This window comes from Poecilia formosa, unplaced genomic scaffold, assembly GCF_000485575.1.
Source record: "Poecilia formosa unplaced genomic scaffold, Poecilia_formosa-5.1.2 Scaffold270, whole genome shotgun sequence".
Lineage (NCBI taxonomy): Eukaryota > Metazoa > Chordata > Actinopteri > Cyprinodontiformes > Poeciliidae > Poecilia > Poecilia formosa.
In genome coordinates this window covers 113,511-135,083 of record NW_006800209.1, presented here as the reverse complement: position 1 = coordinate 135,083, position 21,573 = coordinate 113,511, and the positions used below count along the sequence as shown (strand labels likewise).

At 39.6% G+C, this 21,573-nt stretch overlaps 4 protein-coding genes across 4 annotated transcripts in view; 1 reads left to right on the top strand and 3 right to left on the bottom strand.

The window, feature by feature from the left end:
- The window catches only part of slc16a4 (solute carrier family 16 member 4), a 33,367-nt gene extending 23,930 nt beyond the window's left edge, over positions 1 to 9,437 (bottom strand). Inside the window, exons 1-3 of the mRNA XM_007570875.2 lie at positions 9,137 to 9,437; positions 8,816 to 8,889; positions 6,868 to 6,998 (exon numbers count right to left, since the gene is read on the bottom strand). The gene's annotated coding sequence lies outside the window, so the exon portion shown is untranslated. The remainder of the gene's footprint in view (positions 1 to 6,867; positions 6,999 to 8,815; positions 8,890 to 9,136) is intronic.
- An 839-nt stretch (positions 9,438 to 10,276) lies between these two features.
- On the bottom strand, positions 10,277 to 13,728 carry lamtor5 (late endosomal/lysosomal adaptor, MAPK and MTOR activator 5). Its single transcript, XM_007570874.2, has 4 exons — positions 13,592 to 13,728; positions 13,450 to 13,511; positions 11,530 to 11,647; positions 10,277 to 10,686 (listed from the first exon to the last, which is right to left on the bottom strand). The coding sequence occupies exons 1-4, from the start codon at positions 13,624 to 13,626 to the stop codon at positions 10,626 to 10,628; spliced, it is 276 nt and encodes a 91-aa protein (XP_007570936.1). The 5' UTR covers positions 13,627 to 13,728; the 3' UTR covers positions 10,277 to 10,625.
- A 774-nt stretch (positions 13,729 to 14,502) lies between these two features.
- Positions 14,503 to 17,481, top strand: prok1 (prokineticin 1). The gene is made up of 3 exons (XM_007570873.2): positions 14,503 to 15,046; positions 15,844 to 15,969; positions 16,722 to 17,481. Exons 1-3 carry the CDS (start codon positions 14,972 to 14,974, stop codon positions 16,827 to 16,829), a joined length of 309 nt encoding a protein of 102 aa, XP_007570935.1. The 5' UTR covers positions 14,503 to 14,971; the 3' UTR covers positions 16,830 to 17,481.
- A 1,056-nt stretch (positions 17,482 to 18,537) lies between these two features.
- LOC103151041 (uncharacterized) lies at positions 18,538 to 21,469 on the bottom strand. The gene is made up of 6 exons (XM_007570871.2): positions 20,691 to 21,469; positions 20,301 to 20,612; positions 20,076 to 20,208; positions 19,880 to 19,998; positions 19,709 to 19,755; positions 18,538 to 19,587 (listed from the first exon to the last, which is right to left on the bottom strand). The coding sequence occupies exons 1-6, from the start codon at positions 20,725 to 20,727 to the stop codon at positions 19,375 to 19,377; spliced, it is 861 nt and encodes a 286-aa protein (XP_007570933.1). The 5' UTR covers positions 20,728 to 21,469; the 3' UTR covers positions 18,538 to 19,374.
- Between the last annotated feature and the right edge of the window lie 104 nt (positions 21,470 to 21,573).

The following is a 21,573-nucleotide window of genomic DNA, read 5'->3' as shown; positions in this document are numbered from 1 at the left end:
ATTGTTTCTGCCAAAAACAGCTCCACTAGACTAGCAGCAGCAGCAGCAGTAAATAGCAAACACCTGCTGAATTCATCACATGACCAAGTTCATATGACCTACCACTCCTAAGAATGATTGTAAGCAGCATCATGAGAAACATTGTTGTGATGACGCGTGGACGGTGGAGTGTCAGAAAGAGAAAGAGCTTCTTAAAGAGACAGAGGCCCAAATTCAAGGACTCAAATTGCGAAGTCAAGTTTCCTTTAAGTTATGTTTGATATATATACAGCATTTTTGTAACTGAAGGTAACTACTTAATTGTGCAGATACATAACACTGCCCCTTTAAACACTAAATAAACTTTATGTTATTCTTATAGAGAATAACAGAATGAAGCAAAACATTACAACCACAGCGAAGTACTCAGACTAAACTGGAACAAAACTGTAAGAAGTACTTTGTAAGTTAAAAGAAGTACCAATGAATGACATTTTATGTTACAAATCTCTATTAGTATTAATTTAGTCACATCAATGGTTGCATATTGTTAACTTTAGCATGTACAGAAAGACTTTTTGACGTTTTTTTTCTGTAAATTGGCACACATGGGGGAATTATTTGATTGCATATTCTTGTTTTTTTATAGACTAAGAATAAAACTGAGTTGTTATTTAGTACTTCCAGTTTGCAGAAAATCTATGTGCATATGTATATAAACTCTTTTGCAAGCCACCTCTTGGTATATCGTGGGGATTCGTGGTTATGCAGTAAAGCCAGCCCCTGAATCTCAATCCTACTTGGCAGTTTGGATTTGGGACACAATGCAAGGTCAGCTTTGATGACCCGTTTCTCCGTTGCTTCACAAACCAAACCAAGACTGAGAAAATACTTTTCAGGCCCGAGCTTTTTGTGTCTTATGAAACTCTTTCAATCAATTCCTCTCTTGGCAGATGAGAGGCGGCCCATCACTGGATTTCCTCAAACCTTCATTCATTATGAACACCATAAGGAAACATCCATCTATCGGATATCAAAGTCTAGGGATTGGCTGACCTGCCTCTCCGTCAAAGACCAGCCTCCCCGCGATGCGGCACAGACATTTGGATATAGACAATGGATGAATGGATGACATTTTTTTTTTCATGACTCATTGACTCATTATCTTCATAAGCCATCGGAGAGCTGTGCCCTTTAGCTATGCCCTAAAGTTGTGTAAAAATATTACACAACTTTATTACAAAGTTGTGTAATATTTTCTTCATTGCACCAAAAATATTACACAACTTTGCTGTCACACATGTAGAATTTATGATTACTCTGCTCAGTTTTTTTGCATGCACACATTTCTTCAGGGTTGAATGTAGGGCAGCTCATTCAAGCAGAAAAAAATGTTGCCCATTTAAAGTCATCCAGTCATCCAAAATCCTTGCACAGGATAATTATAGATGATGAAGTTACCCATAAATTATGTGTACAGTCAGTTTTTTTTTTAAGGCATCACTCTCTAATTCTGTTGATTTCTTTACGTGACGCTTCATCCTCAAAATTCATCCATTAGTAGGTTTTTCCAAAAGCTTATAGTTAATATTTGATCTTATGTCACTTTGCCTTATTCAGTAGGTACAGCAGGACGGTACTGGCTAGTCTATTTTTACAACAAGACATCACAACCTCTGGTTTATTTGCCTCTGAAGGACTCCATGTGCCTCTCTGACCAGAACGAACTTGGTTTATTGTGAGGTTTTCCACATCTGGAATCCACAATAGTCGATGACGAAAACGCTTATTGCTAAATCAGCACAATTGCATCAGCACACGCGTGTTGGGTCATCTTTGGACTGTGATGCTGGCAGACTGTCGAGTCCAGCTCCACATTAAGACCTCTAAAGGAGAATGTGACGAAAAGGGAACAAAGTCCATGAGCTTGACAACAAGGTTTGACAGTGAACTAAAGGGCCGCAGAGGGAAAACATATTTAAGGCTGAATTGATTTGAAACTGAAATTAAAAAATAAAAAGCAGCCATGTTCAGGTGGTAGTAGGGCTAGACGATAAATCAATAAAATATACGTAGTAAACACATAACCAACATACGTCCAATAGCGTATTCAATAATTTTACTGAACTCCGATCCAGAATTGCAAAGCATTCTGGGGGATGTAGGCAGAGGAAAGGCATTAGCCGCAGAGGAAAGGCATTAGCCGCTCAGCCACTAACAGCTAGCTAGGGTAGGTGGCATCAACTAACTCACTCACTCTTTGGTTACCTAGCAACAACCTGTTGGGCAACTCATGCAAGAGTCAATTTGTCAGTGAGCCTATGTGAAACGTAGCCTCAGTTTCTAGTTCTCACCCAACAACAGCACTACTTTGTGTGGTTTTCTCCTACCACAGCCTATCTGCTTCAAGGTGTGACGTGCTGTGGGTTCAGGTTATATTCTCAGCTAATCTCGGTTATAGCGACTGGTAATTTGAGCAACTGATGTCTTTCTTTCATTTAAAAGTAGTCTGTTCATTCCACTCTGACCTCCAACATCAACTGCTTAGTTGATGTTGGAGGTCTTCATGCCTCCAGTCATGAAGGCCTGAACTACAGGGAACAAAGATCTGGTTTAAAACCTGTTAATCCGAGAATGAACTGTATTAGCCCACTTTTAGATCCAGGGGCAGGAAGAGGAAGAGCTTCAGGAAAGGAAACTCTGTGATGTCATACGGAGTATTTAACTCTAGCAGGGTGTAGACAAAGATTGTTCCAAGTAACCCAGGATCCTAAGTATCATCAGATTACTGTTTGTGTATCCAGTGTTTGTGTTCTGGCCAATAAAACAAGTCTGCAGCCGTGTCTTTACTCCATCCCTGAAGCTGAGAGGAGGAACGTCAGTAGGAGCTACCGTTTCGACGCTCCTCCAGCTGCTAGCAGAGGAGGTCCAGAGTCTGTGGTTTTCCTGACCAACGCTACCAGTTTTGGTCAAACTGACCAAGAGGTTATTGATTTCTAATTCAGAAAATCATTTAATAAAATCTTATTTACAAATAATGGATTATCTTCACTTCTGCGTAGCATTGTGAACTGGTTGTTTGAACACATACCAATTGTTGTTATTTAATCCTAATAGTTAGCTTAGAGATAATTTAGTATTATTTCCAAAACAATGTACGTACGTAGAGACAGACGTACAGACAGACGTTCAGACAGACAGACAGACGTACAGCCAGACAGACAGACATTCAGACAGACAGACAGGCGTTCAGACAGACAGACGTACAGCCAGACATTCAGACAGACAGACAGGCGTTCAGACAGACAGACAGATGTACAGACGGACAGACAGACGGACAGACGGACGTTCAGACGTACAGACAGACGTACAGACAGATGTACAGATGGACAGACAGATGGACAGACAGACATACAGACAGATGTACAGACGGACAGACAGACGGACAGACAGACGTTCAGACATACAGACAGACTTACAGACATACAGACGGACAGACAGACTTACAGACGTACAGACAGACGTTCAGACCTACAGACAGACGTTCAGACGTACAGACAGACGTTCAGACAGACGTACAGACAGACGTACAGACAGACGTACAGACAGACGTACAGACGTTCAGACAGATGTACAGACAGACAGACGTTCAGACATACAGACAGACTTACAGACGTACAGACAGACAGACAGACAGACAGAAATTGCAATTTCCATCTCCCACACAACACTCTCCTCTCAGATGTAAAACAAATACTTAAAAAAAACATAATATTTTTTTAGTTTTAAACCTACTGGGGTGTGATTTTACTATGTGTTATATTATGAGTTTTATTCTTAAATATTTTGGTGCAGCTGTGAGTAATCCACAGAAGATACTGGTGCAACTAATCTTAATTTGTTGAATTAATTAATTCGGCCTGTGTGACACCAACAACACTGTCACATTTAAAGCCACCTAGATCTTCTTTCCTCCTTATTTTGTTAGAACTTCGCCACATCCAGATGAAGGCTTTGAGTTGTTGATTAGCTCACGAACAAGAAGGGATTGCAGTAATTTCAGACTCTGCTAAACACTAGATCACAAGTAGAAAAGCACAACAGGGGGTTTGCTTTCTGTTCCCATGGCTGCAGCAGGTAGCTGTGCTCTGAAAGTGTTTGTTGGTGACTGCTGACTGCAAACATTGACATAGTTTATGACACCTGCAAGCTAGAGAAATTGATTTAGTTTATCATCATCTACAGACTGCAGACATCTCACTAATCAAGAGAAGATACAGGCGGTATGGCCAAAGGTTTTGGCTCTAGCCCAACAGGACTCATGGAGCCACAAAGCTGAAAGTCAAAGTTTCAACATCAACATAAAAAGTCCTGAATGCTAAACTGATTTCACAGTCTGCCAAAAAAAAAAAAAAAAAAAGTTGTGGTCCACTGCAGTGACAGAGACACTCAGAGGAACTGAAGGGGTTAAATATTCCCTAAATGTTAACATTATATATAGTAGCTTATTTTCTTGTTTTTGACACTTAGATGTAGAAAAGACAAGCATAAAGTGAATAAGGCCACCTTATGCTTCGACACAACTGAGACTCAAGCTGTCGTGACAAAACACAGATTTATTTTATATTCGGCTCATTTTTGTAAAAGATCAAATAAAAGTCCTGTCTCTGAGCTGAGGATTTGGTGTTTGTAATGATCAGAAGTGAACAGTTTCACATCCCAGACCTGAAGCTGCTCAGAGGCTAAAGTTCCTCCAAGCTGATGTGCAGGATGGATCAATATTTTACCTCTAGTTATAGTTACTGCTGCACAAGTCGTAAAAGCTAAATACTTTAAGCTGTGGGGTCGTGTGCTTTTGACACTCGGTTTTGCTTAGTTGGATTTTCTTTAAGTCTCAAGTAGAAGAAATCTGAAATTATAGAGCTGTTAAAAAAAAAAGTATTTACCACCTCAACTATTTCTTCTACTTTTTGTCACACTTAATGTTTAACAGCAAACAGGTTTCGGTGTTAGAATAAGTTAACCAGAATAAACCTAAGCATGTATAAGGTGATCACTTCATATTTATCTTTCCAGTGTATAAACCTATTTATCTTTATAGGGTCATGGAGGTGGAGCAGGGGGTGGAGAGGTGGGATTATCTCTCCAGCGGTCATTGGGTGAGAGGCGGGACAGGTCACCAGTCCATCGCAGTGTAGTATAGAGACACACATGACAAACAACTGTGCACTCACGTTCACACCTAAGGACAACTTGGAGCAGAACAGTTCATCTAACGGTCATGTTTTTGGCCTGAAGGACCCCGGAGTACCCGGAGAGAACCCACTCAAGCATAGGGAGAACATGCAAACACCCAAGCAGAACGACCCCAGATGGAGATTTAAACCTGGGATCTTCTTTCTGCAAGACAACATGCTCACGGTCCCACACTCCCACCCATATTCCTGCCCATATTCACATCCACATAGTGAGGAACAAACTTCCAAAGGAGACACACCCAACTTGACATTATCTGGCTACAGAAACTTGACAATGGCGAGAGAAGTGACCTAATCAAGGAGGTCACAAAAGAACCTGAAACTACATCCAAAGCCTGTCTAAGCTGAAGTCAATGGTAATGTTTCAGCAATAAGATAGAGACTGTGTGAAACAATTCTTTCACATTCAGTAGGAGAGACTGATTACATAGCTTTCTCCCTTATTAAATGAAGACATGATGATGTAAATTTTGGTTGATAATCTGAAACATTTAAATATAAATAAAAAAACATTTAAACATTTAAATAACAAACAGAGGAAATCTGTAAAACGTCAAATGTTTTTCTTTTTTTTTTTTAGCTCTGTGGATCATAATTATGCAAAAACATTAATTTCAACACGAATTTAATCTTTTAAAAGCCCCTGTCTGTTGTAAGGAAGTTTTAAAGCACAAAGTTTTATTCTGGTGGGAAACGACCTTCACTAACGCAACAAAAACGAAGATAAAAGACAAACTCTTACTTGTTTTATGAGCGTACCAATGAGTGAATTTGTCACGTTTTACAGCGAACAACTATAATCAATGGAGGGTAAATTAAATTGTCACTAGGGGAGAAAATTTCCTCAGACTTATTTTTGAAGCTACGACTACAAAAGCATATCCTGGGAGATTCAGACAGGGCCGGCTCTATTCATCTTCAGAATAAAAATCCTAATAAATTTGAACTTAGGATCTTTTAATTGAAACATTTTTTCTACAAGGTGATATTTTTTACAAACCTCACCAATATCTGGGGAAGTTTCACATTTCTTGGTAGCTTTCAAAGCCAAACCCACCAAAAAAGGTTCTGGCATAATTTTGTCAGGATTTCTGAACACTTTTTGTATCAAAACTGTTCCAACTCATTTCACATATTTGACTTTAAAAGAAAGTCCTCACTTCCCATAAAACGGTTGCGGCGTTTGGGTCACTCTTCTTTTTCCATTCGAAAACCAGTTTTGCTGTGTATTTAGGGGAAAACTTAAGTGTCAAACCAATGAATAAATAAACACAAAAAGCTGAATGAATTAATCGCCCGTCTTTTAGGGGAATCTTTTATCTTCACTCTGTACAGGAAGAACCGGACCAACAAGTCTTCCCTCCTGTCATATCAAAGAAGTAACAAAGTTCAGTGTTGTAGCTTTAGTCATTACAATTGACCACTCTCATCCCATCAGCTTGAACTGGAAATACCCGGTGCTCACTGATCAAACAGTACAATCAACGCTCCAAGGGGAAACATGAGATAAATGAATGATCACATCAAAATTGACACCACAAACCACCGCAGCTTGCTTTTCAGCTACTCAACTTCTCTTTGTATCGCAAAAAATACTCTGAATAGCATTCAGCTTGTTTTTGGGGAATACCTGTAATGCTGTCTCGGCGCCGTCCCTGAAGGCACTGCAGGTGAAGAAAGGACTCAGAAGTCCTATAGCCTCATTCTAAGGATTGGTGAAGAGCACTTGGAACTGCGGATGCAACCAGTTCAGCTTCAAACCTGCAAGAAAAACGATGCAACAATGAGAGGAAATGAGAACCTGTACGGACTGTAACTCTGTCCGGACTAAAGCATGTCAATAACTTTGCTTTTTATGTGTTGGAGAATTTGTAAAAAAAAATTCTAGTCTACTTAATGTTGCCACATAGGTTACAAAAACTTTCTTGACCTGAGGAAATAATCAGATGTGGGACTGTATTGAAAATATAATCTTTCAGCAAAAAATTTATGATTTGACAAGATGGAAACAATCTTGTTTATGTAGGCTCAGGTTGGTTGTAAATGCTTTTCGTATTCATTCAGCTATCTTTACTTTATTTTAAAAGTTGTTTGGTAAAAAATTTGAAAAAAACAAAATAAAACAAAACAAAACATGCTTTTCATAGCACTGCATCAAATTAACCACTAATAAACATAACCTTTACGCCTGCAGGCGTATGTGGTTCCAGTTCTAAGAAAATACTTCTCAGGAATAATTAAAAATATATATCTTCAGTCCAGAAGAGAAAAGGACATCAAGGATGAATTTAATTACCTTCACTGACATTAAATGTTTGATAAGACAGGAAAACCATGCTTCCTGTGCTCAGACATGCCCTCTCCAAGTTTTGCAAGTTTTGCAAGTGCGAAACATCACCACGCCCGCAACATAAAAAGCCACCATAAAAGCAAAGAGAAGTTGGGATAATCATGTCAACCTTAACAACCCAACTCACCAGGTTCATTGGGTTTCATGTATTCACATGTTTTTGTCTTGGTAATTTACATTTCTCGTTATCTCAACGTGAAAGACCTGTGTGGGGGGTTGGGGGGAAAGCACTCAGAGACTGAGAAGAAAAGTCAGCAATCATTGATAACAGTTTTGCCGAAAGCTGCTTCTGAACCGGCATGTCCTCAAGCAAGGAGCTGCAAACCTGACGGCACAACTCGAATTTTGAAAAGGCGTCATTCCTTAAATAGGAGGTTCTGAAGGGCTTAGAGCTAAAGCAGGGAAAACAGCGTCTCCAATTCACTCCATTTGTACGGAGTTAATTCATAACACGTCTTCTCAAGGCGCTTTGGAACAAAAGTCGTTTCAGTTCAATTACACATACATTCCTATTGATCTACTTAGTTTCTGACAGAGTAACGTGTTCAAGAAAGTAGGTCAAGAAACAGGACCCGTCCACAACAGTTGCACATGTTAGTTCTGGCACTGCAAAAACACTCAGTGTATAGTACTGGATTACATCAGAGAAAATGATCCATGCATCTCATTATCAAATGAAAATCAGTTATATAATGTATCTATGGAAGGCTGGCTTTTGTAATCTCCTCATGTTGCTGCTGTCAAATGAATCCAAAGATCTCCAACTGAACTTGCAGTCTGAAAATGTTTACTTACAGACTTATGAGCAGAGCTCCAGTGGATATTTATATACAAAAGTGGCCATCCAGCCCACAAATCATACTTATTTACTCATAGTAGTAGTGGACCCGGGCTTTTTCAGACCTGCCAGTAACCTACTTTTGAGCAGATTAATTAATGCCTTAACTCTTTCTTCTTCTTTTGTTTTTAATTAACTATTTGTTGTCTCTCAATGAGTTATGATGGTGTTTTTGATGTAGCCATTTTCTCCTCTTTCAGTCCTTCGGATACGAGGCTGCGACTTTGACAACTGCTGTAGTTTGGAGCTGAGACTCCGAAAACCTATGGATCAGATTGTGTAGTGAATAAAAGGTGTTTAGCTGTAAGCTGCAGGCTTAGTCTCTTAGGAGCAAAGCACAAAACCGCATTATTATGGGGTGGAGAAAGAGAGAGAACAGGGTGCTCTTACCGTGCGCAGCTGCGGGTCGGTTATCTTTATTGGCCTCTTACATTGCGCCTCTTACTCACTTCTGAAAGAATAATCTAAAAAAGGAAGAAGAAGAAAAAAACAGAGACATTTCAAATATATTTTTTTTTAAAATCGCAATGTCATTCTGTAACAAGAGCCAAAACTCAGCACAGACTTCAATGTGGGTGAAAAGTTTGGAGCACATAAATAACTGGAGGGTCACAGAGGATGACGGGTCGGGGCAGCAAAAGCACGACTAAAATGTTGCTGTCAGTTAAAAGAGCTCTGGATAATGTTCCTATAATAAGGAGTGACACATACCTGTAAACGTCCCTCTCCTGTCGCCGCCGACTCGCCTCAGACCTATTTTTCCCCCCACTCAGATTGATTTGACGGGCTGCGTGAGGGGGATTTCTCGCGTGTCTGGAGAGGCAATGCGCGCTCCCGGTGCGGGACTGTGGCACAAACTGCTGCGGGACGCGCTGCTCTGCTGCGAGGAGGAGGAGGATGGCCGTGCCATAACTTTCGCCTCTACGCGCCGGAGCAGCAACTCCTCATCTCTCACCGCAGCCTCAGCATCGCTGGCCGTGCATAGGAACAGAGAGAGAGACAGAGAGAGACAGAGAGACAGAGAGGGGGTGGGGGGAGGAGCCCTCACCGATGGGACAGTCACGTGATTGGGACGTCGCAGTGAGCCCCCCCTTGTTTCTGGGTGGGGGCAACTATGCGTATCAAAAACCCTGCGTACCAACCCAGGCTTCGCTCAGGTGCGACACCAAAAGACGTCTCGCAAAAGTATTCATTCTCTTTTGACTCTCCTCCATTATTTTCCCCACAAATAAACAACACAAACTTTTAGTGTATTTTTATTAAACCCCATTGTACCCTGTCTCTAAATGAAATCCAGTGCAGGTGCCCGGAGAAACTGCAGAATGCAGAAGAAACACAGCAGGCAGGAAAGAAGAAACTCATTGACACGTTCAAAGGTTTCCAGACTGAACGTCTCTGTCAGTCTCTGTCTAAAGCTGGCAGAGACACAAGTCAAGAGACTTGCAGCTGTAATTGAAATATCTTTAAACAAAATATATTTACACTACACACAATTTTAATTTGTAAGTCATGTAGTATTTGTTTCCCCCTTCTCAATTACGTACTATTTTGTGTTTGCCTATCGCATAAAATCCAAATAAAACCCACTGAAACTTGTGAGCAAACTGTAAATTATTTTTGTAAGACGCTGCAGGTCCCAAAATATTCTCCACCCAGCTTTTTAAAATGTTTGTGCCGCTCACTTTTGTTGAATTGTGCAAACAGAGCTGGTGTCAGTTGATGATTACCATCTGTCAAACCAGTTCTGCATGTCAGAGGAAAACCTACTATTACTTTCGAGGAAAATAATTGCTCAACGATGTGACAATGACTGAAAGAGAGAAAATAATGGATACATGACATGCAAGAGGACAGCTGAAAGTCAAGTTAAAGTTTATTTAAAGTTGTTATTCAATGCAGGTTTATGTGGGATTTAACAAAAAATACTTTTAACACGCAAAAAAAAAAGAAAAAAGAAAAAAGACACACCCAGGTAGTTCACAAGAAGCTTCTACGTAACAAACAAGCTGCTCTGTTACATGATACCAATAACAATAGCGTCGACATAACAAGCACAACTGTTTAGGTCTGAAAATGCAGATTCGAAAAACTTAGTAAATGAATGCAGAAGCTACAGTTTACTGTTTCCCAGATTTGGACTGGATAAATTTAGTCTCTGTTCCTTTCATTACAATAAAACTGCTAGGGAGTCCTGCTGTCTTCAGGATGCGATCTTGTGGACTGCTATTGTGATGCTCCCATGACTCCGCACCAAAATGTTCCTACAAAACAATCACAAAGAGACAGTGACAAAAAGATGTGCTGATAAAGTCTGCACAATATTAGGAAAAATATGCGATATGCAATAATATTACAACTATATGACTTGCAGTAAATAAAACGAATATTTAAAACATGTTGATGTTTTTTCTCATTTGGGTACTAAAATGTTTAACCTGCAATAAAAATTCACAAATGTTAAGCTTCAAGTGTACTGCAGTTAAACTGTATTTACAAATAAAGTTTAAAAAAATATTACTTTATAATAAAAAAAAAACAAAACATTTTTATTCTAATGAAGAAACTCAAACATTTCTACAAAACCATAAAAAGAAATATTGATCTAGGTTGTATACATTTTCCTATTCAAAGAAGTGAATAAACATTGACATAAATCAAATTTAATTTGATTTAAAAAATAAATGTTTGATATATTTTTTCAAATCAAACATTTCACATTTGTCACCCCAGTTATACATAGATGTCTGGTAAAGTTAAAGTAAAAATGCACATGGCCGCAAGGTTTTAAGGACATGAAGTACTTTCCACCTTCAGAAACATTAACTGAGGTTTTACATACACCAGCAGGTGGCAGCAGAGGCACTAAAATGCAACACCACAAGAGACGAACAAATAGCCGCTCCAGCTTCGCTCAGCCGCCACTGGTAAACAACTAGATGGACCGTCACCCCTGACAAACCAGAAAACTTTCTTTTACCAGCTTCCTCTGGACTTACTGATCTCCTCAAGCATTAACCAAAGCCAGCACAGGCTTCCCCAAGACAGATTATAGATATAAAATGTACAGAAAATACAAGTCAAGCCGAAACAGTGTCCGTGCTCACCCTGAGTCAGACTCCAGGCAGACGGTCGGGGAGTCTGTCGGGTCTTTGAGGAGAGCTGCAGCTTGTTTGGCCAGAACCGACACAACTCCACCGTGTTCGTCGGACAACGACCCACGACCTGGAAATAAAAACAGGACTTACTGAATGAAGAAACGTTGGTGAAGCTCATGGGCATCGCTGAGTACTTAGTCCCAGTAAAGTTAGCTTATCTCCGTTTTAACTCTTGTTCATTTGTAATAATCAGCAAGAAATAGATGCACAACTTGTGACTACAGATGCACCAATCACGTGTAAATCGAAATCGTCCGATATTACATTGATCAAATCGGCTGTTAGCAAGTTGGAGACAATTTTAAATGAAAAAAAAAACTGCTAATGGGATTACACCATTGTTTACTATCAAATTTCAGATTTTTCAGTGCTGTAAATCAATTTTTATCTTCTTGATAAAAATTTATGTGATGCTCGAGTCTTTTGGGTTGCAAAATCCACCTTACTGCCTGCAGTATGTATTTTAATAAACGTTTTTCTGATTTAATCCTGATGTGTTGGTGCCAAACCCTGATAAAGGAAATTGATAAATCAATGGTTTGTTAAGCATTTACTAATGTTTACATTAGTTCAGAGAGTCACTTGCAAACAACCAAATGCCAGAGTGAGAAAAATTTGACATTTTTGTATGCTTTACTTTGATTTACAGAAAAAAAGTGTCACCTCTCTTTGGGGAAAAGTGTCAGGACGACTAGCACAATGGTGATGAATCACCTGCAAGTCCTCTGTCTGACAGACATGCACCACTCCACCATCTTGGACAAACAATAGCAGATGTACTCCCTCTTCTTCCTTGCAGTCCAAGTTTGGTGTAGCAACATATCAATTAGTTATCAAAAAAGCTACAGCCAATCTCATATGAAGATTTTACATGTTAAAGTTCAACCACAACCACAGAAAAAGAGACTAACCAGCTGAATCTGTCTGGCAGTTTCATGCTATAGTTGCAGCAACAAAACCATCATTGTAAAATAATTGCATAGTCTTTAAAGTTTTGATGATACACTTAATAATGATTCTCCTTTGGTCTCTAAAACAACCCTGATCAATAAAGACACAAACTATCAATAGACCAGACCTCTGAAGGTCGTTGCCACTTCAAGTTCTCAGTTGACAGTTTTTGTAGTTCTAGAAATTAATGAAATTTCTGTTTATGTTTATAATACTGATTCATAGCAAATGCCATCTAAAGGCACTTTACAAAACAAACAGATCCAGTTCATTTACAGAAAAGCATTGTTAATCCAGTCCATTCATATATATTAGGGCTGCCATATATTAAAAAGTCTTGCGATGGCGATAATATTGGAAAATCTTCTGATAGCAACAGAAGTCACGGTATATCTGTTTTCTTCTTTTCTCTCCTTCTCCTCTGTGCTTCCTTCCCACTGTAATCCTTATCAATTTGAGCTATTTTAGTGAGAATCTATAACTCTTTCACCCCTTTTCCTGATCGTCTTCCTTGGCAATTTTTAAAGATTCACAAAGCAAACCAGACAAAATCCTAAAACGGACAAAAGTTGTGGCCATGTTACTTTTAGGCCCTTATCAACATATTTTAGCTCAACAGATCTGTATTTAAATGCTTAAAACATGGAATAGTCACTGATGGACCCTTACTCAATCAGGTTCAATAATCCACACGTGGCTCTCTTACTAACATAATCCACTCGCAATACCATAAGCTTAGAACCAAAAACCTTTTTGGATTTAAAACATTCCAACTTGTTGTGAGTTTATCACTTATGACCGCAAAGATTCAGTGACTCATTAATAAATCAAGAGGAGATTTATTAATCCCAAATCCCACATAAAGCTTTCAATTCTTCCATAAATTGCATTAAAAATAAACCGTGAACAGACTCTTACAGCCCAGACTGTGTCCCTGCTGGTCTGTGCAGAGGACGCCGACCACAGCTGGATTCTTCATGCTAAAACACAAAAACACCGAGAGAAAAGTCAACATCGCTCACATAAACTGTGAAATACAAACAAAGTTACCGGAACTCACGTATCATCAAGATGTTGTTCAAGCGTCGACTCCATCGGTAAATTTCCGTAATTGACTGAAAAGTCAGTTTTCTGGATGAAAATCTCTTTTTGTTGTTGTCCGCTTCGTGAAACGTTTCCGGACTGAATCAGCTGACTGTCACTTGCGCTAAGAGTCCTTATGAGGACCAAAAAGTACGAAGCGCGATTGCGTGACGCTACAAAAAAGTAAAAGAAAATTAAGAAAAACAAAGAAATAAAATAGAATTGAACAAAAATCTGGACGATTAGGAGAAGAGCGCCATGAAATATTATTACATTTTTGCATTCATACAAATAAGAGCAAATAAAAAGACAATTGTGTTGCGCCCATTTCCTCCTTTTGGCGCTTTACCAATGAACTTTAATTTCACAGGAGACAATATGATTCATCCTCAATGATGGGATTTGTATCAGGAGATAAAGCTGACATTAATTGTGTGAAAATCAGAGAAACAATCTTCGGTTCACAGCACTAGACTTCATCTTAGGTTATCTTAAGGATGGAGCCAAGAGAAGCAAAGAAACGGAGAGGCATCTGTGTATTTATCTGCTGCTAAGATAAATTTTTTCTATACATTTGTTTATGATTATATGTGACTAAACCAGCCTTAGCTGATTTCCTCAGTCAGGGAGTTTAAGAAATTGCCGTGTGCGTATAAGCAAGATAAAATGATCAAAAACAGGTACAAATAGTTTCAGCTTACAGCACAAACAGTCTCACCTCTCCCATGAAATGATAAAACAGGTGTTCTCAGTTACTGAACATTATTTATAACACTATTACAATCCAATCTCATGGTATGTAGATGGAGGCCTTAAAGACTTGCAACAGTTCCTCAAGAAAGTATCTAATCACAAGGACTGAACATACACACTTGCTACATTTTTAGATACTAGTTTGAAAATATGCCTACGTAACGTCCAGTCCTTTGTTCAGCCATTGTTGCTCTCTTACAATTCTAATTTGTTTTGTCTGTTTTTTAGCCTGAGAAAATACTCTGACCTTTATGTAATCTTCTTTACACATTTTCTCAAATTTTCAGCTGTGATGTTTGGGGTTTATTTGAGTGTCAGCCATTTCATGCAGGAGGCAGAAACGTACAAGCACAGGAGGAGTGAGGAGAACCGTCATCTTCCAGATGACGGAGACGACAAAGGGAGGGTGTGGGGAAATGTCAGATGTAGTGAGTTGGGTGGGGTGGAGGCTGCAGGTGGATAAAGAGAAGGAGAGAGCGAGCGTCCTCTCTGTTCCTTGAGGAGTTCTGCAACCCTTCGTTACTGCCTGAAGAGGCTGAACCTGCCAGGGTAAAACGCTGCAGACGCACTGTCAACATTTCAGAGAATCCCTGTTGCTGCTGCTATGGACATCCGCGCTGTTTTTCTGTCCTTCCTGCTGGTGACTGTGAGGTTGTCCAGAGAAGCTGTGGCCCCGTCGGTGAGTGGGAAACTTGGAGGCTGTTGTTAATTAGTAACAAAACCTTTTTGAACTTTAGAAACAAATATACATAAGATGTTATTACATATTTGCAATCGTTTTTTTTTTAATTATTATTCTGTCAAATTAATTTTCAGTAGCAAAGTGTCTCTGTAATGGTTTTATTTTTAATTTTTGGTGATATTGAAATAGCTTAATTTTCAAACAGTTTGTTTTTATCAGATTGAAAATAAGCTACTTTTAGGGGATGTAACTGCTGCTAATAGAAACCTCTTCAATAATTATACATAGTTACTGATGCATTTGTTGTTTGACATTAAAAATGTAAGTAGCTAATAACACCAGTTATATGTCTTTTGTTTGAAACTCATAAAAAACATAATAATAATATTTAATGCACTACACTGATTTCTCTGTGATATAGATATAAAAACTTTGTGCCAGATGTTAAAGCCTAATCGAACAGGTTGCGTTTCTGGATAATCATGTTTAATTGAATTACACAGACCACATCCTCCTCCGCCTCAGTCTTTTGGAAAAATCCAAGATGAAATCATGTCGATTTTCCAAGCATTTGTCATTTATAATTCAAGTATGAAGATGACACATAATTTAAATAAAAATGTCACAATATTTGCAGCTACTGCAGCGTGCTTCCATTACAACAATGAGATGAATTTATAATCACTTTGCATTTGTTCTTCCATTTATCGTTTATGTTTCAATAAGAACATTTTTTTAGACTAAGTTGTTGTTGTTTGGATTGCTGCCTCATTGTCTCTCTGCTTGTCCTGCAGGCCTGTGAAAAAGATGAGCAGTGTGGTCACGGCGAATGCTGTGCCGTTAGTCTGTGGAAGAGCAACCAGAGGATGTGCATTTCACTAGGAGTGGAAGGGGATGACTGCCACCCGCTCAGCTTCAAGGTGGATAAAAATACAGCAACCACAACTACAGCAAATATAAACTTCACTGTGTTTCACTGCGGTGTGACATAACAGACCAACACAGAGTAGTCCAGAGTTGTAAGGTGGAAGTGAAGCAAAAGTCTGCCGGTATTTGATTTCATCTCAACAAGTATGCAGCTGTTACACATGCTTATTCTGACATAGTTGTAGCTGTAATGGCAACAAAAGGTTGTTCTAGTATTTTGGATTTTTAATTTTGTCTTGAAAAACTAAGGTCTTGCACCACTTCAAGATGATTATTTTTTTTTTTTGTTTTGTTTTATTTCAGCTAAAGACTTAATTATTTGTGGTGGAAGCGTTGTCGCAAAACAAAAATTCAAGATGCGTGAATACTTTATCATTTCAGTTATCTTCCAGCATCACTCTCACGCACACCAAACCTGTCACACATGCATCCCACACTTGCAGCGTGAAGTTTAGATTGTTTAGATAATTTACATATCAAGTGTTGGCCAGAGCACTGGAAAAGCTGCTGGTAACTGCAGAGGCAATTGATCTTGTCCACACCGACTGGGGCGATTAGAGCCATGTGTCTCTTTGATAGTCTAGACGAGTGAACAGTTTGCTCAGCAAGGACTGAATCCGCCTCTACGGTTCAGTAAAAGAGGCTTTGAAGCACGCAGCTCCACATGTCAACTGATAAAAGATTTAAAATGTCACATTAATCCGTCTCCTCCTCTCAATTCTTCTCTTTTTTCCCCCACTTTCAGGTGCCGTACAGTGGGATAAGGAAAGAGCACACCTGTCCCTGTCTCCCCCACCTGACGTGCAAGAGTTCTTACGACCTGTTCAAATGTGTTGGAGACTTAAAAAAATAAATAACAAAATAAATAATTTTGTTATCTTAGCGAGGAATCAAAAGATAATCACAATAAAATTGCACTAAAGTCATCAGTACTGATTTGATGATCGATGCAGCCATGAGCAAGTCTGAGTACAGATGAGCTCAGACTCACTAAACAACAGAGAAAATTATGCAATTTCTTCCAACTTTTGAAAGGCAATCTGTACCATGTTCAAGTTTGCTGTATGCTTGTTGAGTGTTTCCATGAGAAAATCTGGGGCTTAAAGTTTACCATGTCTAGCTTTTGAAGGGGAAGTACTCTGTAAAATTGATCGTTTTGAGCTTTGTATTATACTATGACATTATTCCCTCATCAAAATCATACCTGAAGCGTTGCATTGATTCTTTCATGCATGTTTGAGAAATCCTTTAATCTCCCATGGCAACCATTCAGTTGTGCAAAACTCTTGGTGGGACAGAGCGCCGCCTTCGAGGTGCAGCTCCTCCTGAAGGCTACAGTTTTCAATCTTCCCAGCATTCGCCTCACAGAGCTGCCCCGTCTACCCCACTGTCTCACCCATGTCTCCTTCAGACTAGCCAGCAGCTATTAGCAAAGACCTGGTGGCACTGCACATCTCCTGAGCTCATTCTATGAGCTACTTCTCAATAAAACGCTGGTAAAAAATATATATATATATATATATATATATATATATTGTTAAGAGGGGCAATGTTGTGATGGCAAAAGTAGGAGTTTCTTAAAGAGACAGAGGCCCAATTTCAAGGCGTTAAATTACGAAATCAAATGTCTTTTAATTCATCCTTGATATAGGTAGCATTTTTATTTTACTAAAAATAACAGTTAATTTGATTGTCTTATAAAATGATACAATGTACTTAAAGGGACAGTACGTATTATGTGGAAAACACATAATGCGTACTGTCCCTTTAAGGAATGAAATTTAGAAAAGAACTTACCAAGAATCTAATTGTGATGCAATTAAACTGGCACAAAACTGACAGCTAAGATTTATTTTTCATAGTTGTTGAATTGTACAACAGATTTCAAATATTGAGTTTTCTGCTGCCAAGATGAAGGCAAATATTGGAACTAGAGACTTGGAGGAGAAACGACTGGAGGAGAAATCATCCTCACAGGAGAAAAGATTACCCAACTAGCACTGAGGAGCTTCGTTTGCCGTAAAATACACAGTCAACACCATCCACCTACAGAGAACCACAACAGATTGACCTCACCACATATAAACATGGAGAGCAGCCCTCTCCATCCACTGAGGTACTGACATCATGGCTGAATATCTAGCCAGCAGCAAGATCTAGGTCATCAAAGCCCCCTGGAATAAAATGCAAAGTGTATTTACACTTCCAGCTGGCGAGACCCTGTGATCTGTTGAACTTTGACTGACAGAGTGCAGGTGGGCAACATTTTTCTGCTTAGCCAAGAAGTTGAAATTAGGCAGACAGAGCCCCCCTAACACCCCACCCTGCATGGCTCACATGCAGCCTGAAGACAGGTGGGATCGTCTTTTACCGCTGACCATGTTTCAGTCGGACAGAGCAGATGCCTCAGCTGATGTTCTGGGAGCATGCTGGGAGAATCCTGTTTCCGTTTAAATGTTTTCTTTTTTCTTTTAAATGTTTTTCAGCTTACGTGTGAAATTTGGGCTTTTACTGTAAAATACCAATAAACTTTTGGAAACCATAATAATCACAGAAAACAGTTTTTTTTTTAATTGTCTTAGTAACAAAAGAGTTTAATACTTTGATGTTGTGCTGCAGATTTACATGCAAACATAAGTAAACCATTTAAAGGGAAAGTTAAGAAATCAAATGCCGCAGTTCAACTGCTAACTCACAGAGGAACCTTTATTTTTGTTTAATAACTCCAACTTCAGGAATGGGTGGAAAACATGTCTTTTGTAATATGTCAGGGTTTTCACCCATAAGCTGCCATTTGCCTTTAAATTGCTTTAATTATACCACTTGAACTTTTTCACATTTTGTCTATTTGTCACTGCAAATTTCAAGATGCTTCACTGGTATTTTATTTGATACACCAACACAAAGTAGTGCATGACTGCAAAATGAAAATGAATGGTTACTTACTGCAATCTTAACTAAAGATCAAACGACTAAATAGGCACCTCAAGATTTACAGAGATAACTGCAGCAAAAGCTGGTTGTGTGAAGCGTTAAGTTGGGGAGGTAGAATATCAACGTAAACCACGACTCAGATTCTGAATTTAAGAAATGTCTTTAAAAATTGTTATTGTTTGCCTTCCACTTCACAATTATGCACTACTTTCTGCTGGTCTATCACAATCCTAATAAAGCACTTTGAAGTTTGTAGTTATGTGAAAAAATATGAAACTATTCGAGGTAGCAGTGCCAAAGTCCAGTCCTTCACACCTGCCATCCGGCCACTTTCAGACGCCTAAATCAGACAGCTGAATGCCCACACCAAGTTTCATTCGGCTCTGCAGAGACCTGGTAACGAGCCATTCATTTGATTCTGGTGTGTTGGAGCAGATGCACATAAAAGTTGCGGGACTGTAGCTCTAGAGGACTGGACTTTGGGTCCCCTGGTTTGGGGGTATAAATGCCCTCAGACGGTTCAGGTGGATTGCCAATGTGGAGTACTCCACCATCCCAGCGTTGTCCGCTTGAGAGCTGCTTTCTCCAGTTCTGTGCTCTTTCAGGTTCGCATACACCCCCTCAGGCTTCTGACGAGGCTTGAAGTCCACCGTTGCATAGACTATTCCACTCGTTTCCTGAAAGAGTCAAAGTTGTATTCAGGGATTTTGTGGAGTAGAGGAAGTTCAAAACAACAATGTCTCCTTGTAAGCCGGGCAGTGAGTCAAAGTCACAGCTGGCTCCCAGTTCTGCACCTACCGGGGCGTCTCGTTTCTGTGACTCACACAGAGCGGCTCCATGTATGTCTACAGAACAGGAATGAAAACAACGCGGCATTACACTGGCTGACCCTTCTAAAAAAAAAAGCAACAGACAGACTGGCAGACAGTCACATTGGAGAGGTGTAATGAGTTTCAGGAAAATGCTTACTTGACTTTTTGCGTTTTGCTTTGACTCTACGGCAAACAGCCACAACAACAGACGCAACAGAGATCATTGCTGCGATGGACACAGTGACAAAAAGCGGCACGCTAAAATTCCAGGAGGCTCTGAAAGAGAGACGGGGTATGAAATTCAGCCGTACCTTACAAATCACAAACAGCAACACAAAGAAAAGGCTGCAGACCTGTCATTGTCTCTGAAGTCCTGTACTGGGACCAGTACAGTAGTAGAGGCCAGGAGTGTTGTGAAGCTGTTGGGGACCCTGACTGCTGCGGTTGTCAGTGGAAACTGAGACTTGCTGTAGTGATCAGAAGCTTCTGCAAAATCATCGGTTCAGAGATCCGAGTTTAGAGCAAGACCTAGAGGAAAAAGTTTCCTTTGCATGTCAAGAAACGGTATGCTTACTTACCAAACACCTCCACATAGTAGTCAGAATAAATTTGGGTCTGGGTTCCCAGAACGGCGCATCTGTAATAACCCGCATCTCCGACCTGCACGTCTGATATTCTGAATTCGATCCATCCGTCTTGCTCCGTTGTGGCGACTCTTCCCCTCAGTGAATCACAGGTGTACCCCGCACTGTCCAGCACTTTGTAGCATTGGCCAGGATACAGTTTGCAGCAGGACTTGTTGTAGCCATTGTAAATCGGAGGAAACACGAGTCTCAGCACAATGAGATGAACCTCCGCAGTCCTCTGCTGCGCTTTTAGGAGGCAGTTCTCTGGAAAACAAGAAGTCAATTGTCATGTTTCAGTAAGATCTAATTAGCAGAAAATCCCAAACTGTTGCTTTGCCACACCTTGCAAAAGGCAGAACAACATAAAGAGAGTCTTCATCTTTCACCGAGTCTCGGCGCCTGCAAAGAGTTTTTTCCCGTTTACAAGACGATTATAGGCAGCTCCTCAGCAGAAAGAAAAGGGAAGTTATTTTTTTCATCAGCAGAAAAAAAAAAACTGAAACATATGACAGGAGGTCCTCTGAGAAGATTTTCAGCATGATTTAAGTAATAAAGCATAATAATAAAAAAGACTTTTGCAACTATAACTTTAGCTTCCGTTTTTTGTTTGAAAGCAGCAGAAATTATTTCCTGATTGAAACATCACTCATAACCCGTGTTCTTTTCACCCAAATATTTTATATAAAGATCAGCATATTTTTTTTGCTCTGACGCCTCATAAGTGTGGAAATTTGCCTGGAATTATGGAATAAGCAAAAACATCCCCTGAAACAGGAAATGTTCCTCCAGAACATACATTCAGCATTTAGCAATAGGGCAACATTCACTTTTCTAGTTCCCAGATGCAGTTTTCCCACTTCAGTGTTACTTCTAATGGCCAGCAAAATACTATGCTAGGCCAAATGTGCTGCAATTAAACATTAAATTATTTCAATAAAATGTGAAATACAGTGAACAAATAAAAACAAAGAGAAAAAAAGAATAGAGGAAAGGAGAAAATAACAAACTGACCAGCAGACAGAGAACAAAATCGTTGGGCCCAGTCAAACCATTGTGGTGCTGTGGTGGTGCAGGGGCAAAGCACAACCCATATATTGAGGCCTTAGTCCTCATGCCGGTGGTTGCAGGTTCAATTCCCAGGCTGGTGACATGTGCTGCATGTCTTTCCCCTCTCTCATAACCCTCTTTCCTGTCAAACTACTTTCAAATAAAGGCCTCTAGAGCC

Bases quoted from the DNA above. Each gene is read 5' to 3' on its own strand.
- LOC103151041 (XM_007570871.2), bottom strand. From the start codon at position 20,727: ATGAAGACTCTCTTTATGTTGTTCTGCCTTTTGCAAG. The intron at 20,209-20,300 runs GTAAGTAAGCAT...ATGATTTTGCAG, and splicing joins CTACTATGTGGAGGTGTTTG to AAGCTTCTGATCACTACAGC. The intron at 19,756-19,879 runs GTAAGCATTTTC...CCTGTTCTGTAG, and splicing joins AGCAAAACGCAAAAAGTCAA to ACATACATGGAGCCGCTCTG.
- prok1 (XM_007570873.2), top strand. From the start codon at position 14,972: ATGGACATCCGCGCTGTTTTTCTGTCCTTCCTGCTGGTGACTGTGAGG. The intron at 15,047-15,843 runs GTGAGTGGGAAA...CTTGTCCTGCAG, and splicing joins GAGAAGCTGTGGCCCCGTCG to GCCTGTGAAAAAGATGAGCA. The intron at 15,970-16,721 runs GTGGATAAAAAT...CCCCACTTTCAG, and splicing joins GCCACCCGCTCAGCTTCAAG to GTGCCGTACAGTGGGATAAG.
- lamtor5 (XM_007570874.2), bottom strand. From the start codon at position 13,626: ATGGAGTCGACGCTTGAACAACATCTTGATGATAC. The intron at 13,512-13,591 runs GTGAGTTCCGGT...TTTGTGTTTTAG, and splicing joins GAACAACATCTTGATGATAC to CATGAAGAATCCAGCTGTGG. The intron at 10,687-11,529 runs GTGAGCACGGAC...ATTGTTTTGTAG, and splicing joins TGCCTGGAGTCTGACTCAGG to GAACATTTTGGTGCGGAGTC.